At 37.7% G+C, this 15259-nt stretch overlaps 1 protein-coding gene and 1 long non-coding RNA gene across 2 annotated transcripts; one reads left to right on the top strand and one right to left on the bottom strand.

Moving 5' to 3' along the window:
- The first annotated feature begins 592 nt into the window (after positions 1–592).
- Positions 593–2492, top strand: LOC140803765 (uncharacterized). The gene is made up of 3 exons (XR_012111922.1): positions 593–674; positions 1192–1275; positions 2395–2492. It is a non-coding gene; the product is annotated as an uncharacterized lncRNA (long non-coding RNA).
- Positions 2493–7300: 4808 nt separating this feature from the next.
- Positions 7301–11194, bottom strand: LOC140842904 (uncharacterized). The gene is made up of 2 exons (XM_073211111.1): positions 10081–11194; positions 7301–7695 (listed from the first exon to the last, which is right to left on the bottom strand). Exons 1-2 carry the CDS (start codon positions 11192–11194, stop codon positions 7301–7303), a joined length of 1509 nt encoding a protein of 502 aa, XP_073067212.1.
- Positions 11195–15259: the final 4065 nt, after the last annotated feature.

Genomic DNA, 15259 nt, shown 5'->3' with positions numbered 1-15259 from the left:
AAAAGATTGTGTTGTAGTCTTTGCATATGAGACATTAAACAATATGCTGATTGTGAGGTGTTGCCTACAATCTTGAGTGCTAGGAGTTCAGTTTTAGGCAGTGGGTAAGTCCTAGCTGAATGGGTTTGTACAATGAGTTGTATAAATCAAAGTCTTCTAGTGAATCCTTCCCAAGGGGAAGAAGGGGTGACGTAGGAGTTGTTAATCTCCGAACATCCATAAACAAATTTGTGTCTATTTATTTCTTGCATTTGCTTATCATTTCCACTGTTTTTAAAGATGCATTGTTGAAGCATTTTATGTGTTCTTAAAATACCAAAATAATGCATATCAAGTGTTTGATAAAATGCTTCAACCAAAATAGTTTTACTCATTCAACTTGCATATATTTTAAATGCTTTACAAAATCTTTAATCGGTTTGTACGAAGGATTATTTCGTGTGTCTTCCGCTTGGTTTAAAAACCAAACTCGATTTAATTCATCGGGCTCAACGATTACGATAACCAATCCTAACACTGGTTTTTTGGGTGTCGGATTCTCGAGATAGCTGTCATGCAGGTTCTTTATTCTGAAATTTAAGTTTTTGGATGCAGAAAATTGAAAGAATTAATGGTATGCTCCATTCTCTTGACAATCAGTCATCATCCAAACATGTTTATTATGCCGACAACAGGTGAGTGATCAAGCCCTTTTTCTGCTGATTCTTGATAGTTTTCATACCCATTTTTTAGAGTAGTCAATTTCATGTTACAACAGTTATGTCACCACCAAAGTTTATTCTTTTCTCATTATTAGATATGGTCGCTTCTGATAGCTCAATTAATTTATTTCTTCAAAGTCATTTTATTCCCTTTTGCTTTATAAAGAACGTCTAATATGTAATCTAGCCAATTAAGATAAAACTATCCGAAGGCCAATTTCAATAGTTCAATGACCAAGGGGCAATGAGACTGTCTTCTCTGGAACTTCTGTTTGAATCACTTGAATTCCATGTTTACACTTGTGTGTCTGCAAATGACAGATTTTTTTTTATCCAAGACAGTGATTTGGTGGTAATGTACTGGTCACACAAAGTATTAATGCATAAAATGGTGCAGGGAAAATATTGCTCATTAGTATAGCATTTTGAGCTTAGTAGATATTTTTGTGTTTCAAGAAGTATGTTGGCTGGCTGTTGATTCTCTTTCTAGGGAGGAGGCAAGAGAAGTACGCAAAAGAGTTTCAGAACAAGGGAACCCATCAGCTTTTAAAGACTTGCCTAAAGTTATTTTGAGGTACTGAAAGCTATTTTTTTTAGTCAATTGCCTCCTACGAAATTGGATTGCCAGGTTGATAACCTGTTTCTACTTTCCTCCCCACAATTAAGATCTCTACCGAGTACCGAATGATATCATTACCGTCAATCCATAAGCTATATTGCAAAAACGAATTGGACTACAAATTTTCTTTGACAATCAGAAATAATTTTCTTTAGTCTGCCGGTCCTCAGAGCTCTTTCATTTGTCTCTTCACCACCCATACTTTACCCCCTTTAAGTTATCAATACCTCACCTGTTGATTGAATATGGTGATATTTGGCGCCTTTTCATAATATCTTATTTTTCTTATTGAATTTAGTTTTCAATTTCTACTTCTTTGGTATTCCCTGCTATTGTTCGAGTTTTCTCTTCAAAAACTTTTTTGGATTTGTTGGTCACAAATATATACCAATTGGGAATAACAATCGCATGCTATGTGAGTTAATTATAATTCCATTTATGCGTGCATGATAAATATTTAGGGCCGTGTGTCCTTTTTGTCTTGTATGGACTTTCTACTGGGCTTCTATTTATTCCCAGAGATCAATACTATCCCGTCATTGTGAGTGCTGTATCTTTGTATAAATTTTATGGGAATTAGTGGATGATACTTTTCTCCATCATTTATACTTGCCACTTGACGAACTTTGGTTCAAGAAATCGAATTGATGCACAAGTGCTAGAGCATTTAAACCCAACCGACGTTTCTTGTATCATGAACTACTATCTATCATATTCCCTAAAGGGTCTTTCTTGTTGGCAATCGTTGCTGCATTTTCCTAAAATTTAATCCTTTTTCTATGTTGTATCTTTCTACTTTGATTTTGGGTATTTAGTTTTATTCCAAATGACTTTTCTGTTTCTTGTAGAACATAACTTTATCGAATCAAATGGTTGGTTATCTGTCCGCCGTGCACAAATGCTTTTCCTTTTGATGAGTTTTTCTTTGGTTGATTTCAAAAATTCTTTTCAGTCTCTCCTTGGCTTTTGGCCTACATATTACTTTTGTTTCTCTTCTACATCGAGGGAGTTAGGCTAGAATTTGTGGTTGAGGAGTTTAGTTTAATCGTGTATAGAAACACGGTCAACATGCAGGAAGAGAGATTCTTCATATCGAGAGCTAGAGGCTAGAAAAAAACGGTTAAAACATCTAGAGAAAATATACACGGATATGTCTATGCAGAAAGAGTTACAGGTATCAATATTTCAGAGAGTACGTTATACGCTTCATTTTTTCCTTGTTTCGCTGTAGGGTAATCATTTTAATGCATCATTGTTGCAGAAAAGGGGTAAGAAACGCAAACTGCGTGAAGTTGAAATGGTTAGTCGCACTTCAAGACCCGTGTATAAATGGCGACATGAAAGGAAACATTGAATAGAATACTTATATAACGAAGATTTCTTGAATGAGAACCTGAGGAGGGGACGTGCAACAATATCCTGTAGTCATCTGGGAAGCACAATTTTTCGTAACTGCGTGGAAGCTGCGTGATTTTTTAATCGGAACAAACGTAAACGTTGAAACATAATTTTTCTGTGACTGATGTTGGAAACAAAAGTAAACTTCAATGTTTTCATAACCGGATCACCTTCACAACCGGATCCATGATCGAATCGAAAAACACATGTTGAATTTATGGTGTGACTGAAAATTGTTATATTATATAAAATAATAATATAATATTATAAATAATAAAAAAGATATAGTTAGCGATATAGTGATATTTTGAAACGTCTGCCCTTTTATTGCTTTAAAAGTACTTGAAATTTTTTTTTAATATTTCGGCCAACTCGAACAATACATGAAAATAAAATATTTTGCACTTTTTAAAATAAATCAACTAGTATTTAAAAATTCGAGTGAAATAGTCGTAAAGTAAAATCGTCTACTGTTTTACCAAACCTAAAAAGCAAGAAGTTTGAAAAGTATAGCCCATACTAAACCTCTCAAAAATCTCTCAAAAAACATAAATATATAGTCTTAAAATCTTTAACATAAATCATGAGTCAAAAGTCGTAAATGCGGAATAATAGAAGCGCTGGTCCTCGGGTTGTGTGCACCTTCAGTCCAGTCAAATCACCCATCAAGTCCTCCATCAATACCACCTGCATCCATCAGACCTAGTGAGTCTAAAGACTCAACACACCATAATCTTTATAACGAGTAATACGTAATACAGTCAACATATAACGGTGAAAAATATTTGTACTTAAAATATCATTTTCATGAAGATGCATAAACATAAACATTTTCGTAACATTTCCATGATGCATAAAACTTTAAACATAAACATTTTCATGACATGCATAAATAAATCCTTAACTTTTCCTCAACATGACATGATCATAAACATTTTCCTTTATCTTTAGTTGAATTCAGATCGTTAATTGTGACTTTTCTCAACATGACATGACATGACGCTGGATCCATCTACATAAAACCACAGTACTGGGCGGCGGGGACATCGGCGACACTCTCACCGGTCAACTGAGCCTTGGCATAACATGATCGAATAGGAATACGATCGTTGGGGCTACCTCTGGGGCCTTCTCCCCTCACGACATTCCCATTCTTACCTCAAACCTCATATTCGCAATAATGGAAACACGATCGTCGGGCTTCCACTGGGACCATAACCCTCACGACGTCGCCATTATTAACGAATTAGTCACAATCACTTCACTTCCTTCAACATTTTTCATTCACATCACTTTATAAAAATCATGAATAATATTTGCATTTTCATTTTGAAACCAAGCATGCAACATGTATTTTAAATGTCTTCTCTCAATCATAAATATCAAATAGACATTTAAAAATCATAATTTAATCATGAACATTTCATAAACATTTAAAAATAATCATAATATCATAAAAACCGAATTTCGGGCACTGCCATGACCTTTACTAATTTCCCGGTGTAAAAAGACCGTTTTACCCCTGGACTCGACATTTTACGTTTTCGATTTTTTTCTTGATTTCATGACTCTAACATGTCCCAAATAATTATTTAAGCTTACGTGAATTTTTTTATAATTTTACTTGGCTTAAATGTTAGACTTTTTCAATTATCTTTTCTTAATTGTTTTAAAAGTGTTTTAATCCCGAAAAATACCAAACTTTAATATAAAATTCCTAAATTCTAAATTTAGTCTTTTTATATTATTTTAGCCCTTATGGACCACGACTCGACCCCCGTGAGGCATTTTCCAATTTTCATTATTTAAAACACCCTATTTGACACCTAAACTTCGACCCCGAGCCAACTTCCGATTTTCACGAGTTACCCCCGAACCATATAGATCCAAAACTTGACCAACATCCTAAAGTACCCTACTGGACCTTTAGACCACTAAGAAGACATCCCAAAACCCAAAAACGAAGGCCCCCTTACTGCCCCTTATTCTGGCCGAGAGTTGCACTTGTGATAGGACTCTCCCTTTTGCTTCCAGGACCTAGCCAGCGAGCCCAGGCCCCGAACCACTCACCCTCACACCTTCCTAAGACTCTAAAGACTTTTCATAGCCCAGCGCCTGAGCCCTGGACCGAGCCCCTATTCCCCTACCAGTCTCGCGAAGTCTGCACAATTCTGTGCAACTTCTCGGGTAGGAGTCCTTGCTTGCAAGGACTCCTCTCAGCCCTCCTAATCCGAGTCCTAGCTTAGCTAGGACTCTTACTTAGACACAACCCAACCCTAGATCAGCCCTGAACCCAAGCCCAGGCCTGCCTTCCCTTAGAAACATGACAGCCGAACCCCATTAACTTCATGACAGAATAAAAACGTTTTTTAGTGAGTTGCTTGTGGTGTGCTGTTTTACGTGAGTCAGGACCCCTTCCAATCATGTGTAAACATCCCTTGTTCATCATCTATGATCATGGCAGCCTCTGGACAAAATAAAACATTGATTTACAACATAGGATCATGAGTTTACCTCTTGTGCATGCAAAAATCCGAAAATTCTGAAAAATATTTCATGTTCTTCATGCATACAATAATTCAATCAATAATATGATATGATGGATGAGAAAAAGGAAGATTAAGGTGTGCCTTTGCGTTTTATACGCTAGAATATCCGTTGACGACGAAGAACGGAGGAACCCTTGGCTTTGTCCTTGCTTACCCTTCGAAAATCTACTTCCCAAGTGTATGGTGTGTGCTGCCGTGTGGTTGGGGGGTATGGGAGAGAGTATTTTTCAGAAATTATAAGTGGCCGATTGTTGTGAGTGCAAGGTTTAGGGTTTTAGGTGTTTTAGTCTCATATAAACTCTAATTAAGTTACTAACTAGGCTTTAGGCCTTTCAAGCCACAATTAAGCCCATTAGTCTTATAATTAGAATTAAATAAAATATATTAGTAAAATTTTGGTAAAAAGTTTATGAATTAAATAGTCGGGTTGCCGAAAAGTTTGCATTTTAGTGAAGAACCAACACCGATAAAAAATTACGTCCCGGCGTATAAAAATCACCTCAAAACGCTTATTTTCAAAAATACTAAAACATCGACCATATTTTAAATAATTAAAAATAATAATTTAAAGAAAATCATTTTACATCTTTTCAGCCCTCGATCCCCGTTCCTCGATCGTCACTTGAATATTCCTAAAAATACCATTTTTAATGCATGATGATAATAAAATCTCATTTAGCATATAAACAAGTATGACACATAATTAATTAGCAACTAAAATCGATTAATTACTCAAGTTTCCTAATTTCCTAGATTCGCATGCAGTTGGATTACGTCGTCTTACTTTTGGGCCTTACAATTCCTCCCCTCCTTAAATGAAATTTCGTCCTCGAAATTTAAAACTTACCGAATAGATCTGGATAGCGACTCATCAAGTCTCTCTCGGTTTCCCAAGTAGCTTCCTCTTCCGAGTGATTCAGCCACTTGACCTTGACCATTGGGATGACTTTGTTACACAATCGTATTTCTTGTCTAGCCAAAATCTGGACAGGTATTTCCTCATAAGTCATATTTGGAGTTAGTTGAAGAGGTTCATAATTAAGCACATGTGACGGGTTAGACATGTACTTCCGCAGCATCGAAATTTGGAACACATTGTGAACTCCCGAAAGTGCGGGTGGCAATGCCACTCTATAAGCTAGTGTCTCAATCCTCTCCAAAATTTTAAACGGACCAATAAATCTTGGACTAAGCTTGCCTTTCTTGCCAAAGCGCATAACACCCTTCATGGGCGCTCTCTTCACAAACACATGATCGCCTACTGCAAACTCTAAGTCCCTTCGCCTTTTGTCCGCATAACTCTTCTGTCGGCTTTGTGCAGTCTTCATTCTATCACGAATTTTGACTACAAGCTCAGCTGTCTCTTCAATCACATCTGGACCAATATCCCTTCTTTCCCCAACCTCGTCCCAATGAATAGGAGATCTACACTTCCTTCCATAGAGTGCCTCAGAAGGAGCCATCCCAATTGATGATTGGAAACTATTGTTGTAGGTGAACTCCACTAGAGGTAACCTGGGTTCCCAACTGCCTTGGAAATCGATAACACATGCTCGCAGTAGATCATCCATAATCTGTACAACTCTATCTGACTGACCATCGGTTTGAGGGTGGAATGCGGTACTGAATAATTACTTGGTCCCCATCGCTGCATGCAGACTCTTCCAAAAAGATGAAATGAATCGAGGGTCTCTGTCAGAAACAATAGATACTGGTATCCCATGCAGACGAACTATCTCCCGAATATACAAGTCAGCATACTGAACCATGGTGAATGTCATCTAACTAGGTAGAAAATGCGCTGATTTCGTAAGACGACCAACTATCACCCAAATGGCATTCAATCCCTTAACAGTCTTAGGCTGTCCCACAACAAAGTCCATGGTGATATTTTCCCATTTCCACTCGGGAATAGGGAGTGGCTTCAATTTTCCCGCTGGTCTCTGATGCTCTGCTTTGACTCGCTGACAAGTCAAACACTCAGATACATATCTCAAGATGTCTCTCTTCATGCCTGGCCACCAATACAACAACTACAAATCCCTATACATCTTTGTACTACCCGGATGAATAGAATATGGTGTGTTGTGGGCTTCCTTCATAATGAGATGTCTCAAAGAATCGTCACTATGAACCCATAGCCGGTCTCGATAACGGACTAAACCATCCACCACTGAATATAAATTCCGGCTCTTGGCTTCATCTCTAGCTCTCCACTTTTGCAACTGCTCATCAGTAGACTGTCCATCACGGATTTTATCTCTCAATGTCGACTGGACTGATAACGTGGCAAGACTAGGGGCCTCGCCCCTGGCATATACTGTGAGCTCAAACCACTGTATCTCGGACTGCAACGGTCCTTGGAGTGATAAATGAGTGATAACTGCTGCTTTTCTACTCAATGCGTCTGTCACTACATTAGCTTTCCCTGGATGGTAGCTAATGTCACAATCATAGTCCTTTACCAATTCGAGCCATCTGCGATGTCTCATATTCAACTCCTTTTGGGTGAAGAAGTATTTCAAACTTTTATGATCGGTGAATATCTTGCACTTCTCCCCATAAAGGTAGTGTCCCCAAATTTTCAGTGCAAAGACTACTGCTGCAAGCTCAAGATCATGAGTAGGGTAGTTTTTTTCATGAATTTTCAACTGTCTTGACGCATAGGCGATCACTCGGTCATTTTCATAAGAACTGCACCCAAACCAAGCTTAGAAGCGTCGGTATAAAGAACATAATCCTCTTGCCCTGATTGCATAGATAGCACTGGCGCTGATATCAAGGCTTGCTTCAACTTGTCAAAACTGTCTTGGCACTCGGTCCCCAAATAAATTTCGCATTCTTCTTAGTCAAGGCGGTCATAGGTACCGCTAAAGATGAGAACCCCTGAATAAACTTGCAATAATAGCCAGCTAGTCCCAAGAAACTACGAATCTCGGTGACGCTTTTCGGTACTGGCCACTCTTTCACTGCTTCCACTTTACTTGGATCAACTTCCACTCCACTACTATAAATGATGTGGCCTAAGAATGCCACTCTATCAAGCCAAAACTCGCACTTACTGAACTTTGCATAGAGTTTTCTATCTTGCAGTACTTGCAGTGTTGTCCTCAGATGGCGACTATGCTCCTCTCTGCTCTTGGAATAGATCAATATGTCATCAATGAAGACAATAATAAACTGATCCAGATACTGCTGAAATACGCGATTCATGAGATCCATGAAGATCGCTGGCGCATTGGTCAACCCGGATGGCATGACCATAAACTCATAATGCCCATATCTCGTGCGAAATACCGTCTTGTGAACATCAGACTCCTTAACTTTCAATTGATGGTATCCCGATCGCAGATCAATCTTAGAGAATATCGATGCTCCTTGCAACTGATCAAATAAATCTTCAATTCTTGGCAGTGGATACTTATTTTTGATAGTAACCCGATTAAGCTCACGATAATCGATGCAAAGGCGCATGCTACCATCTTTCTTTTTCACAAATAATACTGGAGCGCCCCATGGAGAGTAACTAGGGCGAATGAAACCCTTGTCTAGCAATTCTTGGATTTGGTCTTTTAGCTCTTTCATTTCAACGGGTGCTAGACGATAAGGTGCTTTAGATATAGGAACAGTGCCCGGCATAAGATCAATAGAGATTCCCACTTCACAATCGGGTGGAATGCCAGAAACGTCTTCGGGAAAGACGCTAGGAAAATCTCTCACAACATCAACATCTTCTAACTTATGGCTGATGGATTCATGTGTAGTAGTGACACATGCTAGATACGCATGGCATCCATGCTTAATAAGCTTCCTCGCACATAGACAAGAGATAATGTGCGGCATTTGCTTGTTTCTCGCCGCCTCAAAGACAAAAGATTTACCACTTGGTGGCCTGATAGATATTGATCGCTGAAGAAAATCAATCGAAGCTCCATTCATTGATAACCAGTCCATCCCAAGTATAATATCAAATTCGGGCATAGGAAGTACAATAAGGTCTGCCCGAACTACATCTCTGAATAAACGAAGCTCCAGATTCTCGACAATCTTAGACGTGAGCATTTGATCACCGGAAGGAATAGACTTTGAAACCCAAACCCATATCTTGAGGAGTAATATTTAGTCTTATGATGAAAGTTTCTGATATGAAAGAATGTGTAGCTCCTGAATCTAGCAAAGCATAGGTAGCTACACCTAGAATGATAATCCTCCCCGCGATGAAAATGTTTTTAAAATCTTTTAGTGATGATTCTTAAGGACATACTATCAATAATTCCCAAAGTTATATAAAGGTTTCGTGTTGAACTTAAACGTTTCTAGGAAAATTACACATTAGTCCCTCAACTATTCAAATTTGCAAAATTGACCCCAAAAATTCAAATTATTGCAATTAAGTTCTTATATTATTTTGAAATCCTGACTTAATCTTGATGTTCGAGAATTACATTATTGATCCTTAAGAATTTAGAAATTGCACTTAGGTCCCTTAAATTTCTAATATTTGCATTTAAGTCCCTTGAATTTTCGAAAATCGCATATTGGCCCCCAATAATTCGAAATTCCCCTTTATGATTTTCTTTAATTTTGGCCCGAAAAATTTTTATTTGGAATCATTACATCCTTCACATAAAATAAGGCACAAAAATTCGAATCATTTTTCTATGGTTTCTAAGATCATCGCTTAAGTCCAACTAAGTAGAACATGCAACCTAATTTATTCTAGGTTGAAACTTAATCACAATTCAATTCTAATAACCAATTTAACATTTCATGCAGAAATAAGCAATATAAAAATGTTAAATGACTAGGTTACCCGTGATGAGTGTAGTGTCTGCCTCTTCCTCAGCTTCCTCGGCATTCATAACATAAGCTCGGGCCGTAGTAGCTTCTTTCCTCTTTGGGCAGTCATTGGCTATGTGTCCCTCCTCTTTGCAGTAGAAACATTTATAAGATCCCCATTCGCATTTGTCAAGATGAGTACGGTTGCACTGTTTGCAAGGTTGCCTCTCAGCAGGCTTTGGTGCTCTCAGATTCTGTGGTTTTGGTGGCGCTGGCTTTTTGACTTGACCTTGGGGCTTTGGAGGTCCTTGAGGTCTAGGAGGACCTGTGTATGGCTTTTTATTAGGCTGATTATTATTCTGATGTTGTTGCCTCTTACCCTGTAACTCAAAGTCAATGTCCCTCAAGGACTGTTCAGCCTGATCTGCATAAGTAACTGCCATAGAATAATTCTCCGGACGCATCATCATGACTTTATCCCGAATGGTAGGTCGTAGGCCATCCATAAAGTGTCTCAGCTTTTCTTCAGCATCCTCGGCAACAAGGGGCACAAAATGGCAACCCCTATCATACTTCTTTACAAATTCACCAACCGTGACATCTCCCTGGCGGAGAGCCATGAATTCCCTGTTTATTCGGCTCCTAACATCCGGAGTGAAATATTTCTCAAAGAACTTCGTCTTGAACTGTGCCCAAGTGAGTGTGACAAGGTCAACACCATGCTCGGCTCCTTCCCACCATAAAGAATCTTCATCTCTAAACAGATAAGTAGTACATCTCACTCGGTCCGCATCTCCCATATCAAGATAGTGAAAATGTACCTCAAGTGAACGAATCCAACCCTCTGCAGCAAAAGGATCGGTAGTGCCAGAAAATTCCTTCGGCCCTAGCCTCCGAAACTGCTCATAGATATCCTGTTGTGGCCTAGGTGGCTGCTGTAGCTGCTGCTGCTGCATCTGCTGTAGCTGCAGCTGTAACTGCTGCTGCTGTAACTGTTGCTCGAAGAGACGAGCCATACCCTCTAATGCACGAGTAGCAGGATCCCCTGGAGGAGGAGGTGGTGGTGGTGCATTTCTTTGACTATTCCTTCGGTGATTAACACTGTTCTCTGCCTGATTCTCGATAACGGGTACGCGTCTAGGAGGCATTTTTATCTGAATGTTTTCCAAATTCTAACGTAACCAACATGCATTTAAATCTAAGTTCTCTAATCTTTTGACACATCTTAACTTAATTAGCAGTTTAAGCATGCATAGCAGAAATACTCAAAAAGCTAATAAACATGCATCGTAAACATAATATTCATATCATCATGCAGGTAACATCATATAGAATCATATAAAACATGTAAACTTACAAGTTTGAGGCTTGACGACTGATCTTTCCGGCGCTGATGGTGGCACAACCCTTTAAAGGACCTCTCCTCTAATACCAACTGAAACGTCTGCCCTTTTTATTGCTTTAAAAGTACTAGAAATATTTTTTTTTTATATTTCGGCTAACTCGAACAATACATGAAAATATTTTAATAAAATATTTTGCACTTTTTAAAATAAACCTCAATCAACTAGTATTTAAAAATTCGAGTGAAATAGTCGTAAAGTAAAATCGTCTACTGTTTTACCAAACCTAAAAAGCAATAAGTTTGAAAAGTATATCCCATACTAAACCTCTCAAAAATCTCTCAAAAAGCATAAATAAATAGTCTTAAAATCTTTAACATAAATCATGAGTCAAAAGTCGTAAATGCGGAATAATAGAAGCGCTGGTCCTCGGGTTGTGTACACCTTCAGTCCAGTCAAATCACCCATCAAGTCCTCCCTCAATACCACCTGCATCCATCACACCTAGTGAGTCTAAAGACTCAACACACCATAATATTTATACCGAGTAATACGTAATACAGTCAACATATAACGGTGAAAAATATTTGTACTTAAAATTTCGTTTTCATGAAGATGCATAAACATAAAGATTTTCGTAAACATTTTCATGATGCATAAAACTTTAAACGTAAACATTTTCACGACATGCATAAATAAATCCTTAACTTTTCCTCAACATGACATGAACATTTAACATGATCATGAACATTTTCCTTTATCTTTAGTTGAATTCAGATCGTTAATTGTGACTTTCCTCAACATGACATGACATGACGATGGATCCATCTACATAAAACCACAGTACTGGGTGGCGGGGACATCAGCGACACTCTCATCGGTCAACTGAGCCTTGGCCTAACATGATCGAATATGAATACGATCGTCGGGGCTCCCTCGGGGACCTTTTCCCATAAATGGGCTCCCTCTAGGGCCTTCTCCCCTCACGACATTCCCATTTTTACCTCATAACCTCATATTCGCAATAATGAAAACACGATCCTCGGGCTCCCACTGGGACCATAACTCTCACGACGTCGCCATTATTAACGAATTAGTCACAATCACTTCACTTCTTTCAACATTTTTCATTCACATCACTTTATAAAAATCGTGAATAATATTTACATTCTCATTTTGAAACCAAGAATGCAACACGTATTTTAAATGTCTTCCATCAATCATAAATATCAAATAGACATTTAAAAATCATAATTTAATCATGAACATTTCATAAACATTTAAAAATAATCATAATATCATAAAAACAGCATTTCGGGCACTGCCATTACCTTTACTAATTTTCCGGTGTAAAAAGACTGTTTTACCCCTGGACTCGACATTTATGGTTTCAACTTTTTTTCTTGATTTCATTACTCTAACATGTCCCAAATAATTATTTAAGCTTACGTGAATTTTTTCATAATTTTATTTGGCTTAAATGTTAGACTTTTTCAATTATCTTTTCTTAATTGTTTTAAAAGTGTTTTAATCTCGAAAAATACCAAACTTTAATATAAAATTCCTAAATTCTAAATTTAGTCTTTTTATATTATTTTAGCCCTTATGGACCACGACTCGACCCCCGTGAGCCGTTTTCCAATTTTCATTATTTAAAACACCCTATTTGACACCTAAACTTCGACCCTGAGCTAACTTCCGATTTTCACGAGTTACCCCTGAACCATATAGATTCAAAACTTGACCAGCATCCTAAAGTACCCTACTGGACCTTTACACCACTAAGAAACCATCCCAAAACCCAAAAACAAAGGCCCCCTTACTGCCCTTTATTCTGGCCGAGAGTTGCACTTGTGATAGGACTCTCCCTTTTGCTTCCAGGACCTAGCCCGCGAGCCCAGGCCCCGAACCACTCACCCTCACACCTTCCTAAGACTCTAAAGACTTGCAAGGACTCCTCCCAGCCCTCCTAATGCGAGTCCTAGCTTGGCTAGGACTATTCCTTAGACACAACCCGACCCTAGATCAGCCCTGAACCCAAGCCCAGGCCTACCCTCCCTTAGAAACATGATAGCCGAATCCCATTAACTTCATGACAGAATAAAAACGTTTTTTAGTGAGTTGCTTGTGGTGTGTTGTTTTACGTGAGTCAGGACCCCTTCCAATCATTTGTAAACATCCCTTGTTCATCACCTATGGTCATGGCAGCCTCTGGACAAAATAAAACATTGATTTACAACATAGGATCATGAGTTTACCTCTTGTGCATGCAAAAATCCGAAAATTCTGAAAAATATTTCAAGTTCTTCATGCATACAATAATTCAATCAATAATATGATATGATGGATGAGAAAAGGAAGATTAAGGTGTGCCTTTGCGTTATATACGCTCGAATATCCGTTGACGACGAAGAACGGAGGAACCCTTGGCTTTGTCCTTGCTTACCCTTCGAAAAACTCCTTCCCAAGTGTATGGTGTGTGCTGCCGTGTGGTTGGGGGGTATGGGAAAGAGTATTTTTCAGAAAGTATAAGTGGGCGATTGTTGTGAGTGCAAGGTTTAGGGTTTTAGGTGTTTTAGTCTCATATAAACTCTAATAAAGTTACTAACTAGGCTTTAGGCCTATCAAGCCACAATTAAGCCCATTGGTCTTTTAATTAGAATTAAATAAATATACTAGTAAAATTTTGGTAAAAATTTTATGAATTAAATAGTCGGGTTGCCGAAAAGTTCGCATTTTAGTGAAAAATCAACACCAATAAAAATTTACGTCCCGGCGTATAAAAATCACCTCAAAATCCTTATTTTCAAAAATACTAAAAAGCATCGACCATATTTTAAATAATTAAAAATAATCATTTAAAGAAAATCATTTTACATCTTTTCAGCCCTCGATCTCCGTTCCTCGATCGTCACTTGAATATTATTAAAATTACCATTTTAATGCATGATGACAATAAAATCTCATTTAGCATATAAACAAGTATGTCACATAATTAATTAGCAACTAAAATCGATTAATTACTCAAGTTTCCTAATTTCCTAGATTCGCATGCAGTTGGATTACGGCGTCTTAATTTTGGGCCTTACATATTTCATGCTTTTAAGTTCCCAAAAATACTCTGCCATTAGAGCAGTCAGATCCATCAAATTTCACTGCGAAGAACTACAATAATGTGTGTAAAGTTTATAGCTTATATTTTCATTGTCGAAATTCTTTTCCATAAAAATATAATAGAAAAAGTGTGAAAATAGAGTGTTGTTTTGAATGTTTATATATATATATATATATATATATATAGAAAACTAACATTTAAAAATATGTTCTATTTAGATATATGTGTAATAAAAGAGTTACTTTGGAGAGAGTTCAAACAAGTTTTATGGTTTATGCATAAGTTTTTAGGTTTGCTACCTTTTGCTTTGACAAGCGAGCAAACTTGGGCCGCCACACATCGATTTCGTATTTAAAGAATTCGGTGGTGAACCCAAGTTGGTGTTTTATTGTTAAATTTGATCGTGAATTATTTAGTTCTGGCCATATTGATAAGTTGTTTTTGATACTGGGTGCGAAAATTGAAGATAAGGCATTTCTAGATTTGATAAAGAGGTTGTTTGAATGTAAGATAGTCAAAATTGATTTGGGTGGGGTTTGTTTAGGCAGGGGTCTGCCACAAGAATCTGCCTTGAGTTCGATGTTGATCAATGTTTACTTTAATGGGTTTGATAAGGAAGTTCAAGAATTACTATTAAACACGAATAAAGAGATTCCTAAGTTCGTGGAAAATGATCTTGTATCGGCTGAAAGAGATTCAGACCATGTTTTTTTATAAGCCATTGAAGATTTGTGTTGTCCGATTATTGGATGAGA

The sequence above is a fragment of the Primulina eburnea genome, chromosome 10 (assembly GCF_022965805.1).
Source record: "Primulina eburnea isolate SZY01 chromosome 10, ASM2296580v1, whole genome shotgun sequence".
NCBI lineage: Eukaryota > Viridiplantae > Streptophyta > Magnoliopsida > Lamiales > Gesneriaceae > Primulina > Primulina eburnea.
Note: the sequence above shows the minus strand (reverse complement) of the source record. Positions and strands in the feature narration are given on the sequence as shown.